The following is a 23,391-nucleotide window of genomic DNA, read 5'->3' as shown; positions in this document are numbered from 1 at the left end:
TGGTTGATTGAAATTCTATTGACGTTTTTGCTTACGTTAATTTGTAATTTCCCGCGAACTTGTAATTTCCCTCCTAGCTTTTGTAATTTCCCTCCTAGATTTTGTAATTTCCCGCAAAAGTGAAATTTCCATCGTTTGGAAACTCATCACTTTTTTCGAAGTTCTTACTAACTTCAAAGGGTTAAGTAAATGGAATACTATCCTATTAAAACTCGATTTGCGTTTCTATGACTTTTTTGAGACCTCTTTTTAAAGTTTCAGATTGATTTCCAGTGTTGAATTGACGTCTTTCAGAAATGTTAGAATTTCAATCCAAACCATGAGATTAACCAGGAATCCCATGCTTGTTTTCGTGAAATTCTGGATAAATTACCCTCGGTCAAATTTCGAAATGTTTTAAATTTCCCTCGTTTCAAAAAATTTCAAAATTGACCTCGGGAAATTTATCCCGAATTTCCCTCGCAACCATGAGATTACTAGTACTAATTTTTCCCTTAACCCTATTCATACTAAGCTTTCAGGGGCAGTTCAAAACTAGGGAGGGGCTTTTCCTGTGTACCACCCCTTAACTTTTGATCTAGTGAGTCTCTTTGGATGAAATTTGGCACACAAGACCCTTGTCATATAAGGTAACTTTTGACAAAAACCTTTTATAATGACGTCACTCATTATGTCCAAAAGTGAGTAAAAATCGAAAATTTCCTTTGTTCTTTTGAATAGCTATTGTATTCTAACAAAGGCCTTAGAAAAAAGTTCCCTGAGTCTAAAATCAGAGATTTGGGAAAAGAGGATAAGAAACGCCGCTGCCGCTCGCTGTTTTCTTATTCTTTCCCTTTGAATTCGGCACCCTTTGATGAAGCAAGGCTGTAGAATAGTTGAGCAAGAAGGAAGGCCGAAACAAAATGGCGTTACGTACAGGTTAACCAATGTTCAAGAAAAAAGTCCTTGAATAAAGCTTTCCAGTGAGTTCTTTGTGAAAAAGAGACTGGGGAGTGAATCTTTGATCTTCTGGGGGTTTCCCATGAGAAAATCGAGGAAAATCATTCTATATTCTGGGAGTAAAGATGGCGGACATGAGGCATGCTTGAAATTTTGAAAATTTGGGACCAATTTCTTTCTGGCTTGTATTGCTCTGAATGAATTTTTTGTGTTGCAGACATAATTTTTATGGGTAGTAGGAAGGTTGATTGTGACCACCTATGCCTTAGTTTTCCTGGGCACTCTCTAAAACTTCTTGGCATTTTGATTTAAGATGGGCAAAATCGATTGATAATTTTGTTGTTTTTTTCAACTTTTAGATGAAAAAAATTGTGTAATATCTTAGAAAAACTTCCTCCATGATAATGGACTTGAGATTCAGTAAGTATACTTGATTTCCTCTGTGGTACTTTTAGCTTTATCTAGGGAAACCATTGACTTTTGGGTTAGAAATTTCAAGTTTCGGCTAACAAAAACATTGTAAAGTTCAAATAACCTCGACATGTGATATCTATAAAGTCTGACTATTGATGGGCCATGATTTTGACCGGTCAGTGGATTGACTCACAAGGCTTGGACAATTTTGCAGCCAGAACATAATTTCATTGGTGAACTTTACAGTCTGTGTTAAGGTAATTCATGCAGATTATTGCTTATACAAAAACAAAAAAGCCCTAGTTTTACAGTAGATTTTCATTTTATATATTTTCAGGGCTAGTTATCGTCATTTCTCTATGAAATATTGTTTATAACAACACTACCCAGAAAAACCATTCCACAGAAAGTTAAGTATGGGCCATTGGCCATCCAAGCACTGGTGCAATGAAGTAAAGATTGACTCAGGATGACTCAACATTTTTGCATTTTGACCGTCACGTTAAGGCATGGAAAAGTCTGCTAAAAAATGAAATTAAACCTGCAGAACCTATATTACGTGCATTATTTAGCTTGACCAAAACAGAATGGAATAATAAATATATGCAGAGGATGTTAATATTTTGTAAATGTTTTCTGGACAACCGTGGATATGAACAATTAGAACCTGGTTGAGCACCGCCTACATATCCTTTGAAATTGGGCATATACTTGGAAAATGTTCTCTGGAAAAAGTGGATTTCCATATACGTATTATGTAAATTTGATCAGTCTGGAGAATTTTTATCGAATCTGTATTTATTTGGATGTTTGTTTTGTATCCAGGTTGTCCCTGGCTGCCTGGAAAGATGGTCCAAACAAGTCATCAGAGCCAGGAAAACATGTGGGCCAAAATTACCAAATGTAAACAAACTAGGAGACCCCAAAAGTGCTTCTATTTAAATTCTACAATTCTACTTGAACACATATTTTCACTTGTTGTTATGTAACAAGTTTTTCTGAGCACAGGCTGATATTATTTTCCAATATTTTTTCCAAATGTAAATGTATTTAATTTTTTAGCAATGAGTTACACACCTGTTGAATTTAGTCCTCTATGGAGCAATGATATAATTTTCTAGTCCAGCTTTCAAGTTATACAATCTGAATCAATGTACTAATTTAAAATCAGTTGGAAGGTTTTAGTCTTTTTTATAGTCTTCTCAATTTTATTTCAATGGAAAGTCATGAGTGATATTTATATTTTTCATGCAATACATCTTTATTTTCCCAGGTGTTATAAATGAAGGTGAATCATAAAAAAACCCTTTTGGGTTTAATCTTTTTTAGAAAAATTTCAAACCATTTTTTAGCAGCATTTACAAATTAAAAGAGTTGCATAAATGTTTTCTACTAAAGGCCCCATTACACCTAAGAATATAAAGGAAGAATAATGTGAAATTTACTGCACACCTGACACTTGGGAGCAATTTTATTAAATTCTCCTGTGTAATCAGTTGAAAGAATAGTATAAAGAATTCGCTGAAAAATTATCTCCCTAATCTCAGTTTCTATTGTTTAATTAATTTCATAATTTTCTATTCCTTTGGAGGTGTCCAAAGGAATGGAAAATTATGAAAAATATTCAACAATAGCAGCCTATTGGAAGTGGGGATTAGTGTGGAATTTTGGCTATTGTGTAGACTGTGCAAACAAACTTTACAAAGGATTTTCCCTTTCGAAAGTTGGGGGGTTTCGAAAAAAGGGAAAAATATCGAATTAAAGAACTTCCGTTTTGCCCTTTGCAATAAAATTAATCTGATAAATTTTTTACATTCTTCCGTGTAATTTTACGGCAGAATTTACAAAAATTAACAGATGGCAAATTTGGAAAAACTCTGAGATTTTCCATTTTTGAATATTTTTACGTGTATCTAGAACAAGAATTTACGAATCGTAACAGCTGCAGAGATATATTCTTCCCCCTTATTCTTAGGTGTAATGGGGCCTTAAGAGAAGGATATTTTTAATTTTTAATTCTTATGCACTTTTATTATACTGTTTTATTTGCTAGATAGATATTTCATTATATCGAGGGAAAAATCCCTAGATGGAGCTGTTTTGTATAACTATTGTATTTTTTTCAAAAATGTTTTTGGATTATTTTATGCTTTATTGTTTCGAGTTCATATAAAGCTCTTAAAAGAAAGATTTCATGATATTTGTGATCTTCTAGCATTGATATCATGAATTATCATCGCTTCTTTTTTCTTTCTTTCTTTTGAGCTCTATTTTTGTCATGTTTCCAATTTGTTCTAATACCCAACATCACTACCCGGCTGAAGAGGCCTCCATGATATTGTTTCTTAGAAACTCTAGTTCAAGAAATAACCAAAAATTATCCTAGTTTTACAAGCTTATCATTTTTGGTTTTATAATGTGAATTTCAATTCTTTTAGCTACAGTATGTATAAATTGATCAAATTGATTCGATCATTCTATAAGGAAAATATTTTGGTCAAAGCTGGGAAATTCTCCCCTTCAGGCACAACGACGAAGGCTTGAGAAACACTGCGTTCAAAGTGAAAAGTGCTTATAAAAAATATCAAAATCTGCGATTTAATAAAAAAAATTATTTCACTTTCGATATCAATCACGGCTGCCATTTTTTGTTTGTACTTCTAGTCTTGTGCGCATAACGAATCAAGCGCTCTGATTGGTCCAGAATAAAAACAATCGATCGGCCGCAGACATTTCAATAGAAACAAAAGATTCTACAGCCTAGCTTCAAATAGATGAATAGCGCATTTCTTATCCTCTTTTCCCAAATCTCTGCTAAAATGCTTATTTTATCCTAAATATTCAATAAATTACGGTTTAAATGATATATTTGACATAAAAAATAAATTTGTATTGTGTTGGGAATGTGACAATTTTTGTGACACCTTACTGTCAGAAATGTCATCATGCTGAAATGTGTGAACATTTTTAGGTGTCAAATTTTTATTTATTTTGAAGCTAAATAAAAGTTAGGAATTTACAGAAAATTTCATGCGAAAAGCTGTATTATTTCAGAAGCTATTAACAATAGTTTCACCCTCGAACATAAATCTTATTTCTTTTCATGTGATGTATCAACGATAAACGGAGAAGACGAGCCAAGATATGAATTCAAAAATCGGACAGACGATAAACGAAACGTACTTAATATGCAGTTTTACGATCGTCACCATACTGCAGAAAAGACCCTGAGCATATTCTGAACTTACGAAACGACGTGATACGATAATATACTGGAACTCGGACATTGTTATTCTATAATTACCATCGGACGCAGTCGAACGAACAAACGAGATATAGTAAAACGAATAAACATTGAAATGTATGGACATTCCAGCGTAACGGGCAGAGTGTACGGTAAAAAGCACAGGTCAAAATCATATATCGACGCTGTGCCAACCAATCCAGATTCTATTCAGCGCGCCATCAACGCAGAGAAAAGTAACCATGACGACCATCCAAGATCTTGGATGGAGTTCAAAGTTGATATTTTCATTCCCGTCGTTGAAAACACAACTCAAAAATATCATCAATGCTTTTTAAAAAGAGTCAGTGATAGAGAATCATAACATAAAGTCTGTCTATTATTTTAATTCAATTAAAGTGACATTTCCATAATTAAAAGTTTAGTAATTACTGTTATACATTTGGGGATCATGTAAAAGATTTCTTTTGAAAGAAACTCATTTCAATTACACTTGGAGGTTTCTGGGGAATTCGTAAATAGTAAACTGTATACTGATAGAGTCTGCTAGACATTAATATGGTAATATTTGCTCTTCATCTTCGATTTTTTCTACAGTGATTAGATTGACACATGCGCGATAAAATTTATATTATTGGTCTTCAGAGGTTGAAATATGCTCAACCTCTGATACTATAGGGTAGGCAGAGAGGTAATCCATGGTTTCGCCTGATCGAAAAAAGCAAAAGAACCTGTTTGGCCATAAAGAGTACGACAGGTTTTCATCTCGGTAAGGGCGATTCGCACACTTTCTAAAAGCGATCTCACTTCGTGCCCTCTGTCTCCCGCTCTACATTGTACACACTCGTAACACTAACATGCAAACTAAAAGTTTATTATATAACCACTGAACGAACACTGTATTATATCCGCTGTCCAGAGTATCCTCAGTGCTGAAAGACCCTAACTCCAAATTAGTACTAGTAATCTCATGGTTGCGAGGGAAATTCGGGATAAATTTCCCGAGGTCAATTTTGAAATTTTTTGAAATTTCCCGAGTGTAACGAGGGAAATTTAAAACATTTCGAAATTTGACCGAGGGTAATTTATCCAGAATTTCACGAAAACAAGCATGGGATTCCTGGTTAATCTCATGGTTTGGATTGAAATTCTAACATTTCTGAAAGACGTCAATTCAACACTGGAAATCAATCTGAAACTTTAAAAAGAGGTCTCAAAAAAGTCATAGAAACGCAAATCGAGTTTTAATAGGATAGTATTCCATTTACTTAACCCTTTGAAGTTAGTAAGAACTTCGAAAAAAGTGATGAGTTTCCAAACGATGGAAATTTCACTTTTGCGGGAAATTACAAAATCTAGGAGGGAAATTACAAAAGCTAGGAGGGAAATTACAAGTTCGCGGGAAATTACAAATTAACGTAAGCAAAAACGTCAATAGAATTTCAATCAACCATGAGATTACAAAGAAAACACTGTGTTTTTTTCTTCTTTGGACATGGGAGTTTAAGGGTTTTTAGTTGGGGAGCTACTATGGTCACAGCGTTCATGGATAATTGTGGCATTTTTTGGATAACATTTTTGGTAGGCGGTAGTCTCATTACTATCAATAAACACCATCACCATCAGTAAAACTAAATTTATGAAATTCATGAAAAGCGAGAGATGATGAATACCCAAGGTTTTGATTTCTGTGTTTTCTTTTTTTTATGACGACTTCACAGTCAATTCACTCTAATTCGAATCTTTCAGTAATTTACAATAAATCATTCGTCCCCTCGGCTGGAAAGTGGTTTAAATTACTCTCTGTATTTCGAATCTTTCTCTAACATGAAGATCGAATTAGAGAGAGAGTCAACTGTATTTATCATATTTATAAATTAGTTCGATCTTTACATGTTTTTTCATGTTCACTCGACAAATTCTCTCGTAATAACATACAACAGAAGATGAAACACACGATACACACAGTGACAACCAAAACGCAACTATTTGTTTTGAATGAAAAAAAATTGATGAATCAATGGTCTCAACTAACCAAAGACCTGAATAAAAGAAAGAAGAATAAAAGACATGTCTGGACTGAACTAAAACTCGTGGTTCACTGGTCGCCCAACAACGCGCAGAGCTCGAGCGTTTTGGTCGCTGAGCAATTGTACATAATGAAAATGAACACACACACTGTGTGAAATAAGAGATTTCCAATCCTGGAAATATCTTGAAAATATGATATTTCCATGTACATTTGGAAATATGGAAATATGACTTTTCTATATTTCCAAATTTGAGGAAACATCTAATTTCATTATATATTTCCAAATCTGAAACACCATATTTTCAAAATATTTCTAACTTTTGGAAATATTGGGAATATCATGAAATATGATATTTCCAGGATTGGAAATCTCTTATTTTGCCCAGTGACAATCAGTATGTCTATCTTCTCGCTGATTGGCTATTTCAAAATGACGCACAGCTTTGCGCAAAAAGTTGAAATTTTTTAACTTTCAAAAAAGCTCACGTCGTTTATTGCGACAAGCCTTCAAGGCTTAATTGATTTAATTTATGCAATAATCGAGCCGTGCTCTGTTCGGCGACCAAAAATAGCTAAGTGGACTTTACGTTTTGACTACATTCCCTGACGGGGAAAAAAACAGTATACGTTTTTTTTATAAGAATATCAAACATTTTTGAAGCCTTGGGATGTTCTTCAAATGTTATTACTTTCACCATTGTGGTCACACTTTACCCACTTACTTAAGAAAACGGGTGTTTTTGAGTCCACGAAGTCTTAAAATGTTCTTAACATTTTGGCCATGAAAACCTTATGTTCTTATATAGTTTGTTCTTATAAAAAAACATAGAATTGAGAAAGTGAAGGTCATGTCTTTGATTTTTGTACAAAAAAACTGCTAAATGATAAAAAAATTCAGTTCGGCAGAGGTAACTAACGATTTCGCTTCTGAATTGTCTTTCATTCCTCACAATCTAAACGAACATCAAATTACCGCCACCGAATCTTCTTTAAACTGAAGCTTTTTCTTGAAAATTCCAAAAATATTGACTTTCTAAGCGAAATCAGAAATTTCGTTTATCTGGACCAAAAAAGGCCAAATTTTCTTTGGCTGTAAATAGTACAATTAGCGAAATCCAATCGCAAATTTCCTGTCGAATAATAAAGATTTCAAAAGAAAAGTAATGAATGAAAAATAGCATAACTCATAGATTTTTTAGAAAAATGTTCTAACCATTGAGTTTAAAGCCCGAAGGGCTAGCGAGTAGAATCTCTAACCTTTCTCAGGCAAGAAAAAGTGAAGCCACTTATTTACCATCCAGAACGTGTCGAGAACGCGCCGCAATCATGACGACGGCTTGTATCTAGCGGTTCCTTTGTTTTGAAGGACTACATTTTTTGAAAGTTAGCGATAGATTTTACTTTCAATCCGGCGTTTGTGTAAAAACCACGCGCGGGCGTTCTGGATGGGAAACTAAATAGCTTCATTTCTCATCTAAAAGTTTCTAATCCAGCCCCTACGAGGCTTTCAACTCAATGGTTCTGACAAGCTGTATCAGTTGTTTTCACAGTGAATAATCAAGCAATCAATAGCTTTTCTGTATTCGAACCCTGTTACGACACAGGAAATAAAGATTTAATATAGAGTTTTTACAATACATGGACACTTTCTGAAAAGACACCAAGCTGATCACACCTCCACACACATTCTTCACCAAAGACACAAAAAATCGCCAACATGGTAAGTGCGTTTAAACCAAAACCAAAGATTTAGGACGTAGGATTTTGTAGACCTCAAAATCAACAGCTTCTCTCTAGGAGGCAATTATAATATAGAATCATCAGAAACCTCCGACTGAGAAAAATGTACGAGAAACGCTGAGCTTGAATTTTACTTTAGGGATTTATATTCTACGATGCCAAGGTTAAATTTACTTCATAATCTTCATCCACCAACTTCCAGGTTAAAATGACATTTGAAGTTTTCGAAGTTTTGGCAGACATTCGAAAATTCGCTTTCGATTACGTCATCTTCCAACTGCAACCAAATGAGGAAATTTTGATTGCTGAGAAGTTTTTGAGGGGTCAAACTCAAGCTGCAGGTCAGTGTGACGGGACGCCAGCCAACTTTCATGCTGTTAAGGAGTTCATCCGGGCAAATCCAGATGAGGGCGTTATTGCAGTTTTCCATTTGAAAGGGCGTACTGTTGCTTTAAACTGGTGAGTCTTTATTCAATCCAAAAAGTATTCAAATTGTGGCAAAAGCACCTGTTAGATTCTGAATTGATTTCTCCAATAAGCCGAGGTAGTGTGAATTCACCTGTTTAGCTTCATTAATTATTTTTCAAAATATCAAGCTCAGCAATTAATAAATGTCTGAGCACTTTTCATCAAGAAGATGCATCAAAACCCTTTTTACCCTTGCCAGTTAGACATTTAATTTCAAAATTAATTTCCCAAGACGAAGTTAAAACACGCTGAATTGAAATTATTTTCAATATCCATCAATAAGTTTATTGAACCTCGTCTCTTGTTTTCTCCTTTCAGGAGTCCTGACTCGTTTTGCCTAGCAGACCAATTGGACCATCTTTCTGCATTCCACAAACTGAGCATCAAACTTCCAACAGCAAAGAGAATCGATCTTCACTATCTGGAAGATGTCGATTATAAAACACTTTCGCAATTCGTTGAATAGGTCCTACTAAAGTTTTTTTATTCACAATCCCAAATTTCATGTGATTCCATGATGGATTTTCAGAGGGTTTAGGATTCTGAGATTTTTTAGTTTTAGGGGATTTTCAACCGAGGTCGGCTTTTAGATTCATTTTTTAGATAATCAAAGGTTAATGAATAGTAAAAATAATTGTAACCGAGTGACACTCTAACAGATTAGAAATGTGTAAAAACATATTTTCTTGCCGAGCGATGTAAGCATATCTCTATCCTTATTCGCTTTTCATTTTTACGTCCGAAATGACACCAACATGTCTGTCCATCTGATTGAAAAAAACAGTACTAATGAATAGGCAGTTTTTAATCCACAACGTCAAAAAACGTCTTAAAAAGACGCAAACACGTCATTGCGTGTTCTACCCGACATGCACTTCAAGGTCACGAGCTCCAGTATTCCTTGCGGCCGAGCTGATTATCCTTTTATCTGATTTATATATTTTTTTACCTAATTTCAATGCTGACATTTAGATTTGTAGGGGGTTATATTTATTTTGTTAGGTAAAATTTAATTTATTTTGAAATTATTTATAGACATAGAAAATATAATTTACGATCGGATATCACTTCTTCCTTCTTAAATAACCACAGATAACCAAGACCATATCGCCTATTCCAAATATGCTTAAGTCAAAAGGCGAGCAAGTTAAAAGGCGGGTGGGTATAAACTTTGAGGGCAGTTCGATAAAGTATTAAAGATTTTTTAGCTTACATCAATCAGTCTTTCTCCCACTCTCTTCGTTTTGCCTTCAGTTGGTAAACTACTTGCAGTCTTGTAATCTATAAATGGAAAAACAAATTTAAGATCAGGATTGGCTTGTTTAACACCATCTTGCTGAATTTTGTCTTTATTTAAACGATTTTTTTCGGCAACCAGTACCTTAAGTGGATAAATTTTGGCGGGGATTAAATTTAGAGAATTTGGCGAATTTTGTCAAAAATCGCCAAATTAAATCCCCGCCAAATTTAACGAAATCTTTTAAGATTTCGATCTTTTATTCTATTGAGAATATTCATTTCTTAGTAAAATACCATGTATTTTTTAGAGACTAAAACCTTCCCATTCGCCAAATTAAATCCCCGCTAAATTTTACAAAATTGATCATTCGCCAAATTGAATCCCCGCCAAAAATTTCATTTTTGCCAATCACCAAAATGAATCCACTTAAGGTAACTTTAATTAAGTGCCCAACCCAATATCTAAGATGGAGGCTTTACTTGAACTTTAGCAAAGCCATGTTAGCATAATTAGTTAAATCTAAATTCTAAGAATATGAAACATATTAAAAGCTTTGAGATTCAAAGAAACAGACAGAGACCCGACGAGAATTTCCTAATGATATTTTAACTTGCCTGGTTGAATCTAAACACAACAAACGAAGAAAAAATAAAAGGTATTTTGGTGTCAAACGTTGACATGCGGTTGCAAGGATTTTGGCGATTTTTGCTGTCAGTATTGACGGTAACTAGAGAAAAATGCGTTGGTATATCCGTGTTGACAACCCCCCAACCCCACAAAACGTGAATGGAGTCGAGACACATAATAGTGTTGATCAAGGGTAGATTCCGTTAGGGCGGGGTTTTGATAGCTCTCAGACACACGGGTGTTGACGCCCTGATTGAAGTAGAAACCACGTGAAAACATACACTGCTATCTTTATAAATCGGAGTCGTTCAAACTCGCGTGCGGGGGGCGTTGTTTTAAAAAACTTCAACAAATACAAAGGGCGGGAATAACATTGTTTTTCATCAACAAAGTCACTGCAAAATAATATTACTATAGATAACATGCAAGGAATGTATGTTTTAAATGTATTCTATCATTATTTATGATCTGTTAGGAGAATTCACATCTGATAAAGCTTAACCCAAACTAAAAGTAGATAAGGAAAACCGAGGTTATTCAATTATTTGATAGCACTGCTTGTCATAATTTTTCCAATTTATTACCGGCGGGACGATGTTTAGTCTACTTCAAGAAACACAATTCTTCAAAAAACCTGCCAAAAAGAAGAAGCAGGAACGGATTCGATTCGACATTAACGGAAACATTCAACTAGCAGCAAAACATCGATCAGATTTCGGGCGAAATATCCGTAAGATATCGTACGATCTCGATAGCGAATCGATTCATCGACACTACTACGAAGCGAATGATGGTTTTCTCGCATTAATGAACGAGTTTAATTTACGTAATACACACAGTTCGTTTTTCACGTGCGCCGGTTACGTCAACGTTAAGTTGCGCATGTGTAGTAAATGTTTTGACGTCGAAAAGGATCAAAAGTCGCGTGATCTTTACTTTATTGATCATCGTGCGCTCTCCATGGCTCCCAAAGTTTTGTGTTTTGGGTGTTTAGGTTTCATCTTGAACGAATTTGAAAAATGCTTACTTTATGAGGTAGAAGAAGAAGAGAGTGGAAACCACACTGATTGCTCAAAAGAATGAGTGGAAACCAGGCTGATTGTTGAAGGGAATGACTGAAAATTTGAAACAAGATGGCGCGGAAGGATAATGAGAAAACTCTGGAAGTCTATCCATCCACATCCAGTACAAACTTTGGAGGGAAATATTTAATGATAATACTCCGAGCGCATTCTCTAAAAGGGGATTCGAACTTTTTTGATTGCACAGAACTTAAGCCCGCGATGCAATTTTAAACATATGTTAGGTTTGTATATAATAATTACTTAGCTTTTAGTTAGATAATGTAAATAACTGTAAAAAAGTATAAATTTAGAGAACTTTGTTGTCCTTTATCAAACATCAAATCCACTGTCGATTCAGAGGCTACAAAGCAAGCCTTTTCCTCTGAAACTCTTCAAGGTTTTATTTTTACATAAGTGTTCCCGTTTGATATCAGACCCTCTTTTTGACCAATCTTGCTCCACATCCGTGACAATCCAATGTGAAAAAGCTTGTGAATTAAAATTGATGAGTAAGCAAACGATATTATTTAAAAACATTTAAATATATAGTAATAAGGAACCTGCCTCAAATGATCTTGATATAACAATTTAATCATTTACAATCGGGTTGGTCTAAAAAGCAGTCACCTTTTCCATATAGTGGTCCTGACTGACCGTTAGGGTGGAAATAAGATAAAGTGCACATCGAAGGTGTAAAAAAAGAGAAAATATTTTTTAGGGGAAAACAATTTTCGCCTTTCGTTTTTACTCCACTCGTTTGTAAATAAAGCCCCCCCCCAACTCGCCCGAGTAAGCTTTCTTATAAACTTCGTCAGACTGATATTTTGAAACAGTAGTTAAAGAGGAGGGGTCGTCTAGCTGTTTACAAAGTTTAAATAAATATGACTTTCAAAACATACCCCATTTCCGAATCGACTTAGAATATAAGAAGTATGGACTACTTTTGTAAGTAGAGGACAATCAATTAATTGATTATTGTGTAGGAAAGGGCTTCACATCCGAAAAGAAAAGAGAGAATATTTAGCAACGATTTCTCACCCAATGGATAAAAATAGATTATCTTACGACATGAGATTGCACAAAAGTACCATAAATACTAGATAATTTTGTTTGGTTTGGAGAACGTCTGTCTCGTTGAGATTTCTAGTGGAGAGGTTACTCTTTGATGTGGCGACGGTGGTGGAGAATACTTCAAAACAAGACAAGTAGCATCCGGTGTGACACGTCATCTCTCATACACTGGAGTTGTCAATCAAAATGAAAAGGTCTGCGTTGTGGTATTTTGGCTGAGTGGAAGTGAGATCTGATTGGTTAAGCTTAATTTTGGGTGGATATGGCCTTGATTGGTATTTTTAAGCAAGCACTGGCAGATTAGAAATGGCCCAAAAAAACCACCTTATTATTGCAGCTGGTCCCATTGCTCTCTAATATGGAGATATACCGTATATTGGTCTTATGTCGACATCCATCTCCTAATTCCAACACCCTTCAGAATAATAGGAAGGTCGCAGAATCACTGATGATAGACAGAATAAAAATTTTTTTCTCTGATCGCTAAGCAAATTGAGTTTCCATCAGCAATTCCAACCATCCTATTACAGTATCCCATTTCAAAAGAAGGGTGTCGAAATTAGATGAGGGATGTCAACATTAGAACAACTGATGCTGAACAACTTTTTTTTCGCCCAACAAATTTGAAATTGTTTTATCTATAGTAAGAGCACTGCATGCTCTAAAGATCACGAGATTTGAATACTTGACATCAGATCAGAAAACCTCAAAACCAACAAATCTCACCATCATATAAATGTTGATCAAATTTTTAGCTAAATCTCGTCATGAAAAAAAGTAAAAAATGCAGACATAAAAAATAACTGACCAAAATGTTAAAAGCTTTATAGGAAGTAAAAAAATACATCGACTTTGAGACGACACTTCATTTTGTTGTCTTGGCAACTAAATAGTAAACACAAGCAAGTCCTCTTCAGTTTAAAAGCTCTCAACTCTAATCACGTCCTCATCAAAGCATGAGAAGGGGCTGGAAGGTTTTAAGTAGGCATTTTTGAGCAATTCTTCACCGAATGATTCATGAAATTGATAAAATCTATCTGTATGCCAATAGGCTGTTGATTTTAATTCAACAACTTTTCGAATCTAAGGCAACTACCATTCCTTAACTTCTGGGTCAATCAATCGTTTCGAAATAGCTGTTAAATTGAAACCTTGATAATTTCTAAAAACTCTGAAAGGTGAATATAATTGTTAAAAGACAATCGTGAGTGCATCGCATTATTATTAAAGCAAACATATGGACGAAAAGGGCGAAATATTATCCTTCTGGTCGGAAAATAGAGATTATCTTTGATCGGCGAAATATTAAGTAGGTTCTCAATAGAAAACCGTTAGAACTTCTATACATATGTATTCATACTTTAGTTTTTCTATTTGAAATATCCAACTATCCCTAAACACAGACCAATCAGTTCTTCAAGTTTTTACTATATTCAGCTGTTTGTAGTTTCAATCTGACTTAGAAATTATTTCGAAAGCTCAGAGAAGCACAGTGAAGTCCTTGAAAGGTCGAAGACCTACAATGAACTCTACAATTCATTTAAACCTTGTTTTCGAGAGGGGCAAATAATCGGTTGTTAACCAACTTAAACCACCCAAATCACCAGTGAAAAGTTAGGAAACTGCTTTTAACCTTTCTCAGCTACTTTAAACCCTCTTGTAACCCAGGCTTCAGAGCCGATGTAAACATTGATCCATAGGTGGTTTTAGACCACGTCAAACTATTATCAGAGGAAGAGATTTGTAATTGTAATTTCATTGTCTTTTAACGAGTCTTGCACTCCTTCATATGCTTCAGACGTACCCGCTCTATCGTATTAAACCCGCCAGTGTATGATCTGATCTGATAGTTTTCAAGAGATGAGTAATTAATTAATGCTATCTCTCATACGTCAAACAAAACCAATGAAAAACAATTGTATTGCAATACTAAAAATTGTGTTCAATCAAAACTGTGGGTGACAAATAAAATGCCACCTTGCTAACACGTCCATTATTTTCAAAGAAAACTTCAAATCGTTAAAATTTCACCGTTCAAATTCGAAATCAAAAAATTGTTGCAATATACAGTAGCAGACAATAAGAACAAAATCCGAAGGCGGGTTTAGTATCAAAAATATAATATTTCAGTAAAATGCTCAAAAACAATAAGAATAGAAAATACAAGATTATTTCCACATCGCTATGTACAGGGTGGTTTGAGTAAAATACATAACAAAGTTATTTTTATGTACAAGAGGGTTCGTGTCATTATATATGGGAGTGCAAATATAAGTCATAAATTAGAAGGCGTTCGTTTTTTAAACTATGAGGTTAATTTAATGATGGTTATATCATTTTAAGTATAGATAAATGGTTTCGTCAAATGAGTTGGATATAATTTATAAAGATCCAGAAGTTATAATGTCAGTGATATCATTCCAAAAGAACGAGTCGTCATCATTTTCCACCAATCCACTTGCAGTATTTCTTGATGACGTAATATGTTTTAGATAATTAGAAAATTCGTCTTCGATTGAGGAGTTAGTGTCGTCTTCCGCACCACTATCGTTCGATTCGCTGCTTGAAGATGAAAAATAGTCGACAGTCTGTGTTTGACTTTGTTGTGTGAAAGTGGTTGCAGCATAGTTTGTGTTTGTGACCGGTCGGTAGTGTAATGTCATTGATTCCGTGTGGTTTTTGGCCGGTTCCGTAGCTATTTGATTTTCTGCCGGCAATTGGAGTTGATATTCGCACGATGAAGGCTGAAGAAAAGCTTTGTTCCGAACACGGTAAAGGACTGGCTGTGTTACATCTTGAGAATGAGCTGTCGGAGTGCGAATCAGAAACGTTTCCGATGTTTTTGTTACGGTTTTGTTGAAAAGCGCTACGGAGATAGCCGTAACTTTTTAAGTTTTGTGAGAGGACGTCTGTTTGAGAAATCTGTTCATTTATGATGTTATTGACATCAAAGAGGGTGTTATGGAGGGCGGCTGCAACTTCTGGCGAGATCATGCGATGGTTGCGGCGCTCCTTACGTCTCTTAGGTGCGTAACGGTAGTTGGGGTACGTCCTCATATGAACAACGCGTAAGCGTTCCGCTTGTTCGACGTACGGCCGCTTGTCTTTTGTTGTCATAGAATTCCATATCTTGCCTAACAATTTGCTGATCTCAGCATTATGCATGTTGGGGTTCTTACTGGCATATTGTTTACGCATAATTTTGGCCCATAGAAGGAAAGAGTTCATAGGACGTTTAACCTCATCTTCATCTGTTTCTTGCAGTGACGTCATCAAGGTTGAGTGTGACGTATGATGGTCGTGAAAAAAAGTGGTGTAATTATTTGAATTGTTGAAACAAACATCTGGTCGTGTGGATGGAGGCGTGTTACCACCTTCATGGTTCAACGGATGCGCTTGAGAAGTAAATGTTTGTTGATGTTCTTCTGAGGGATGGTAATGTAACAAAGGTCCATTTGACATCGTCATGGTCGATAGTTTTGTTTGTTTGTTTTGTTTTTCACTGAAATTGTGAAAAAATGACGAAATAATGAAAAAAAAGGTTTGAAAAGGAATGATAAACATAAGAACTTAAAAAATTATTAGGCCACATCAAACGAACGGTCACACCATGAAGTCTGGGTCGAGAAACAGGCGCAGCCACATCAAGAAAGAAATGTTGTCAACTTTTTGTTTTGTGATGAAATAGTTCCCTTATAAGACATTGATTGTTAAATATTTTAAAACTAGTTACAGACTAGATTCGGTGCTGGTATGAGGTGAGACGAAGAAGAGATTCAATAAGACTAGACCAACATTCAAAAGGTTAGTTTGATAAAACCGTAAAGAGCTATGGATATAATATGATAGTTTGAGAGTTTCCGTCAGCGCAATACGCGTGTTAGAAGCAGAAGACAGAGGTACAATTTATTCAACAATTTTTGGAAGCAACAAATTATCAACGACATTGTCAACTACAGGTTGAGCGTACATCAATCAAGACAACGAACCAGAGATAGATACACCGTTTTAAGTATTTAATCTTTACTCTTTAGAAGTTCTATTCAATTATGAATGAGAAGTGAACCAACCCTGCCTTTTATACGGAGGGACTGGTGACGAAACACGATCTCGACCCCGCTATCACCATCATCACATCACACAAAGTAACAACCAAAATCAAAAGGTGAAGTGCATTGCAAAAAATAGAAAAAAATAAACAAATAATACACAAATGAAAGAAAGGAAAATTCGTTTAGTCTACATTGTGGTTTTGAATAGCCATAAACACTGCAGCTTTTGAAGAGCACGAGTATGTATGTAACCTTTCTCATATACCAGACAACAGCCACTCAACATTTTCAACAACAGTGCAGTGAGCGCCATCAAGCGCGGAGCAGTATGAGAGTGAAAACGAGACAAAGTGCTATATATGGAGTAGAAAAGGTCTTAGGGTTCAACTGCGTTCTTTTTATACTGGAGAAGATCGTTAGATTTGTTTTGCTCAAGTATTTCCGTTTTTGCATCTACTCGTCAATTCAAAAGGAAATAACGATATGTTCCACAAAAAACTGTTCATTTGAGAACTATAGCTACCAAATTTACACTTTATGACGTCACATTACGTTCCATATTTTTTTGTGACAAGAAGTTGTTAAAAAGTAACGTCCTTGACAGGATATTGGACATTGAAAAGAATTCTAAAATGTCCAGGAAATCAACTCTTTTGCATACAGCATGATTGTTTTGATAAATTGAAACTTTTGTTTTAATTAGAACAGTGATGAAAGTATTTCATGCAGACCCCCATCTTTGATACCATCATATAAGCATCTGAAAGAGGCAAACAGAAATATTTCCAGGGGGTTAGCGAATCTCTTTTTCAGGATGCAGATAACAGGAGAAGGCAAGCCCACGCTTTGCAACAGTTTGTTTCAAAATATTTTTCATATTTGATGTCCTGTGTGAAAAAGAGAATCAGGAAGATGATAGCGTCGATGGATGTCATTTTTGTCTTGTTTTGAATTTTCAACTCTTTGTTGCATTGCTACCTTCCGACTCTTATTTTTTTCGAATACATATCTGCACGATGAAAAACAACAAAGGAACCGTCCCAGCGTCGAACAGTTTTTCATAAAGTTCTAGATATTCACTTCCCTCTTCTTTTATCCACCCCTGCGTCACATACCCGGTTGGACCTCCGCCAAATCTGGCCAAACTTTCGTCCCCAGTGGGAAATGAGCTACAATTTCAGCCCTACTGGAAAATTGAAACTGATTTATCCTCATTCGGAATTCAGAGCAAAAAAAATCTACTCCAAAACAGTCCCTACTGGATTTTTTGAGATGGAATTTCTATCCCCATCGGGATTTCGATGGAAATTTTTATCCCCAATGTTGGAAAAAAGTTTCAGCGGGGCTGTGAGACAGGGGTATTTTTATTTCCGAACGGACGCTAAGAAAAGGAACAAAGTCTTGGAAAAAATTAGTTTTTATGAATTTAAAATTAATCAAAATTTAATTCCGAGAACGATTTTTTTAGTTTTTATATTTTAAATTTTTTCGAAACTTGAATCTCGATTTTTCGTAATATTCTTCTCCTTCTGCTCCAAGCCTTGTCAAAGTTAGAATGCCTTCGGCCTTTTGGATAGATTAGAATTTGATTACAGCTATGTAAGACCAACTTAAAAATTGGAAAACAAAAAAATTAAACATGGGGTAATTGTAATTGGGGTAACAATACCGAGGTGAAAGATAAGGCTAGATCGGGTCCGTTTTTTTTATTTCCTCGTCTTTTTTAAAGGTATAGATTGTAAACTTTTTCTCGAAAGAATGCTTTTATTGTTTTAACACCCCCACTAGGACTGCCCCTACCTGCATGCTCAATTTTGGCCGACTATGGCGCCGAGGATAATTCCTGTACCTCATCCTTGCAAATTATGAATTATAAAAACTGCCGAAGAACTGGTTTATTATGCAGGGTTTTATTGTTTTTGGGTCGAGGGTCGGCCTTTTTTTAAATTTGGAGTCGGCCTTATTCCAGGGTCAGGATCATAGTCGGAGTCGAAGTCGATCATTTATTACCGGAATTACTCAGGAAAACTGAATCCTCAGTTTATAGGGATATATTCATAATTCATAAATTTTGGATATAGAAGGCTCTCTTGGTCCCACCTCTCTTACTCCAGCAGTACATTTAATATCCTTAAAAGATTTTTCTATCAAATTCTATATGTTTGGACAAAAATGACTCGATTTAAGATGATTTTGTTCCTACGTTTCCTAAGGTTAGGTTTCGGTTTTGAACAACAGCTTTTTGCTTTTTGAAAGTTCGCGGAAAACAATATATAAACTTTAGGAAACTGTCAGTAAAAACAAGACTCAGAATTGATATTGCACCACGTGCACCTATTTATGGAACAAAATAAGCCGCTTAGTGTCTGAGAGCAGTTTCAAGTTTTTCTATTCATATATTTTATCGAATTTAGTGACATTGTAAGACAAAGTACCAGCCACCCAACTAGAAATTGTTGTAATTTTTTTTTGGACAAAAAGTGTCAATGAGTGGTTATTGGGCTATTCCATTGTGTATGCATACTGAGGGCGAACATTTCCAGGGGGTAACCTGAGAGGAATTTCCAGGGGGTCTAATGGAGTGCTTTCTTTCATTCTTCCAGGAGGTAAAAAGTTATTCTAAAATTTCCAGGGGTTACCATTTTTTCCAAGGAATTTTTGGCAAATTTTGCTATATTCCAGGGGGGTATCCACACATTTCAAATAATTTTTTTTGACTTGAAAAGATTCGTCCCCCCCCCCCTGTATGGATTTTTAATGGAACAGCCCATTGTCCAAAGATGTGGAAATAATTCTGAAAAACTGCCCGCGTGGTGTGAATTTAAATTGCACAAGGGTATTTACTTCTGTATAGAATTACAGAATGGTGCCTTAGTAAAATGGTCGTGCATACGGGTATGCGTCGGTAAGGTTCGGTAAAATCCCGATAAGGTTCGTAAAACTAAAAAATATAAATTCAGCTCCCAAAGTATTACTAAAAAGGGAAAAATCCCGAAAAGTCAAGCCATCCGTCATCCTCAAACCTAGCACCACCCTCCGCCGATACAACAGTTTGAATGTTGTTAACGCCCGCCTCAGGCTGAAAGCACCGTGTCATAGGATAATTTCGTCATATTAAAATATCAATGTTCATCGAGTTTTTGTGTTTATTAGTGTTTAGCACCCAAAGTTCTCACAACAAAACAATTTTTGAAATAGATGGACTTTTTAACCCTTTCAGAGCCAGTGTCGATTCAAATTCTATGTGAGGTGGCTAGGCCCTCAAGTAACGTTCACCTTGTAATATGCTACATTTACTAAACTTGACCTATAGGATATTTTCATTCTGTCTAAATTATACTATACCAAAAAGTGAAAATTTTACAGTTTAATTTAGATGCATTCACTTGAAAATACCTGAAAAGGTACTTCAAGGGTTAAAATATGAAGAAAAGAATGTAATGACGCAGCGAAAGATTTTGAAATAATTGGAAATTCATTGCGGCGGGTGCAAGTTACGCAAAATTATATTCAATAAAGATTAGTATGTTTGTTGTCTTTCGCACCCAAATTTCTCACTACAAAACAATTTTCGAAATAATTGCGGATCCATTCTGCGCAGCTCAATAGGGAAGGCTATCAATTGAATAAAGTACTGAATTGAGTTTTGAAATTTTGCAGCAAGATGACTGATTAAAGTGCATTGATTGTGAATTGACTGTTTGTTTTTGTTTTTCACCCAAAAATCTCACGTCGAAATAAATTAAGTAAAAGAGCAAATGAGATCTAAAAAGTAGCCTGAGCCACTTTAATATTCAAGTTAAGAGGGACCCTCAAAAATAACAAGCTGGATGCTGATTGGTCGATTATTGAAAATAAACAAAGGAAAATGGACAAAAATTGGCAGTTCTTAACATATTATAATTAAACTTTAACATTAAGAGAAAAAGTAAAAAGTGAAAAATAAAACTAGATGATGACGAAAGCCCTCTTGAGAGAGTCATCACGCAATCTAAAAGGACTCACTCTCATCTTTTTTACTATTCTCTATAACGTTGAGAGGGTAGTTAGGTCACCCTAGGTAACTTCAAGTTGTCAAAACATTCCGCCTTCATAACTAGCTTTGAAAGTTATCTCCTAGCCAAGGAAACCAACCGTAAAGAATACAACGAAGGTCGATAGGTACAAAATGTTCAAAGATTCTCGGGCCCTAAGCCAAAAAATTATCCCGAACTTTACCCTCATTAAGACTCTGTACAATAAAAACGCCTTTAAACAATTTAAACACTCAGATTTTCCTTTAAAGAATCATCTTAAAACAAAATATTTCTTGAATGGGCGACACTCGAGATAAATTATACTTAACATTTCACATATACCAGATATTTTTAAGAATTGTTAGCTTGTATTAATTTCGCTAATTACCTTGCCAAGAAATTTCAAAGACATTAATTTTCGCGAAAGAGGCCATACATCGCGAAAGTTTATGTTACCGCGTCATAGCTGGTGGTGTATCGGTGTCATTAGGGTCATCAAGGTATTTAAGGTGTGTTAAATAAATCAACAGACCAAAACAGAACCCAACCACCACCCTGAACCTTTAGGATACATAAATGGTATTTCAGCTTTATGATACCGTTATTAATGGAGTATTACTATTTATACCCCAAACAAATTCACTCATGCTTAGTTGAGTCAGACTACGAACAGCAATCATATTTGTCTGAACATACAAGGCATACAGTAATGATCAAAGTTGATATTGAACATTTTTTCCTCTTTGGCCGGTTTGGTCTCGCATAGTTTAGTAGAGCGGACACTTAACAAAAATAACCTTTAGTGCGGTTCGTTTGAAAGGGCTTTTTTTGAAGAAGAAATACACTTGTACAAGAGATAACAAACCTTCAGACAAAGACAAGTAATCAACAAACGTGCATCTCTTCATGACTACAGCACCAGCTTGCATTGTCTCAACAACCAAGTTACGCAACCTAAAATAATTCGTAGAATTGGATAATTATAGACAAAGTTTTTCGCAATAATGAATCTCATTGATGTAGCGGTCAAAATATTGAGCCTGATTCTATCATAAAATTGGCATAGACAGGATCTATATACTTTTTAAAACAGGTCACTCTTTCTATTAGGGGGTTCACATAATGGGCCATAATGTGTAAAAGGGTGTCTACCCCTCCCTTCTAAGACTCACCCCTCCCTTCATGACTACTACCCCTTTCCGCAAAATGTAGCTACGCAATCAGAGAAGCACCATTTTTATCTAAGATAGCGAATATTGCCCCTAATTCTAATCTTTTTCTTTTGAAGGTATATATAAGTTGGTTTTATTGTTTTTACTGGTCAATACTTGTAATTTTGAAAAACATATTTTAAGGTAAATTCCTTAAGGTTTTGGCGAATTTTACAAAAGTTTTTTTTTTATTTTCTAAAATGACTACTAATTACTGTCCAAATTACTGTCATTTTAGGCAAGACAGAACCAATTCACCTCTTATTTGCCAAGATTAGTTCTCCAAAATTAATTACTAGTTAAATTTCTTTAGAATATTAACTAATGGTTGTCGCCAAAATTAGTTCACTTCAGAAATCTTTACCCCTCTTTCTAAAAAAAAGCTTTTTCTTACCCCTGAAATTGTTGAATTTCAAGGAATTTAAAGACCAAAGTAGTAAAATTTGGGTATAAAGCCTAAAATAATCGAAATCTTGCCCTGAAATAAGAACAGGATAGAACAGCCAAGCTCCATTCGGTTTTTTGGTATGAATCAAACAAACCAGATAAAATTAAAAGTCTATTTTTGAAAGTACCCTTTAAAAATGATGCAAAGAAAAACAGAAAAGTGGTTTTGTCTAGACGAAACAAAAGTTATTCTTAACCTCGCATCAAGGCGGAGACTCGAAGGGGCATCACGAATTCTTAACGAAACTTTATTTTGGTTTCAGAAGTTGCATCTTTATCGTGAGACAGATCTCTCTCCAACTTGAAATGTAAACAAATAAATTAGTCACTTACTATTTTCTAAAGGCTTTAGCACTTTCTCATATTTTCAGCATGTCAAAAGTCCAAACCTATAATGTAGAAAAAATATAGAAATTGAAAATGAAAAACAAATATCAAAAGGTACTTTCCAGTATAATATAGAAGGGCGTGTCAACTCCACTTAAAAACTTTTTGAAACCACCTATGAAAAAAAAACCTAATTTCCCTAATCCTAACAAACAAAATAGTAAATCTTTATCAAAATCAAGTTGTCACGCCAAATAAGTTCCGACTTATTTCAGGTTTGAATTGGCGAAGAATTTGTACTGGCCAAAGGGCAAAATGGTGTTTCGAGTAAGAAATAAAAAATTTACCTTACAAAAAACATCGCAGCACAAATTCCTATTCATGTTGCAAATTTCAATACCGTCTTTATATTTCAACTCATGTTTATCATTTTTAGCATTTATTGTAACTAAAAGAAAGAAGTTCGTTATTTATACAAAGGAGAGCAATTTGAAATTGT

General features: G+C 35.1%; 3 protein-coding genes across 4 annotated transcripts in view; 2 read left to right on the top strand and 1 right to left on the bottom strand.

The window, feature by feature from the left end:
• LOC136812278 (uncharacterized) overlaps positions 1-23,391 on the top strand; it is a 277,042-nt gene that overhangs the window by 168,614 nt on the left and 85,037 nt on the right. The gene's annotated exons all lie outside the window — the stretch shown is intronic.
• Positions 8,264-9,899, top strand: LOC136812293 (uncharacterized). The gene is made up of 3 exons (XM_067068787.1): positions 8,264-8,349; positions 8,572-8,828; positions 9,156-9,899. The coding sequence occupies exons 1-3, from the start codon at positions 8,347-8,349 to the stop codon at positions 9,301-9,303; spliced, it is 408 nt and encodes a 135-aa protein (XP_066924888.1). The 5' UTR covers positions 8,264-8,346; the 3' UTR covers positions 9,304-9,899.
• On the bottom strand, positions 10,051-23,342 carry LOC136812285 (transcription factor Sox-17-beta.1-like). Of its 2 annotated transcripts, none has more exons than XR_010847334.1 (4): positions 23,240-23,342; positions 22,899-22,954; positions 21,773-21,861; positions 10,051-10,118 (listed from the first exon to the last, which is right to left on the bottom strand). XR_010847334.1 is itself a non-coding variant. In XM_067068779.1 (4 exons), the coding sequence occupies exon 4, from the start codon at positions 16,305-16,307 to the stop codon at positions 15,384-15,386; it is 924 nt and encodes a 307-aa protein (XP_066924880.1). In that variant the 5' UTR covers positions 16,308-16,341; positions 21,773-21,861; positions 22,899-22,954; positions 23,240-23,342; the 3' UTR covers positions 14,943-15,383. The 2 variants fall into 2 exon arrangements, 1 of the variants encoding a protein (XP_066924880.1); XM_067068779.1 differs by lacking the exon at positions 10,051-10,118 and adding an exon at positions 14,943-16,341.

This window comes from Clytia hemisphaerica, unplaced genomic scaffold, assembly GCF_902728285.1.
Source record: "Clytia hemisphaerica strain Z4C2 unplaced genomic scaffold, Clytia hemisphaerica genome assembly, whole genome shotgun sequence".
Classification (NCBI taxonomy): domain Eukaryota; kingdom Metazoa; phylum Cnidaria; class Hydrozoa; order Leptothecata; family Clytiidae; genus Clytia; species Clytia hemisphaerica.
This window is presented reverse-complemented; position numbering and strand designations above follow the sequence as displayed.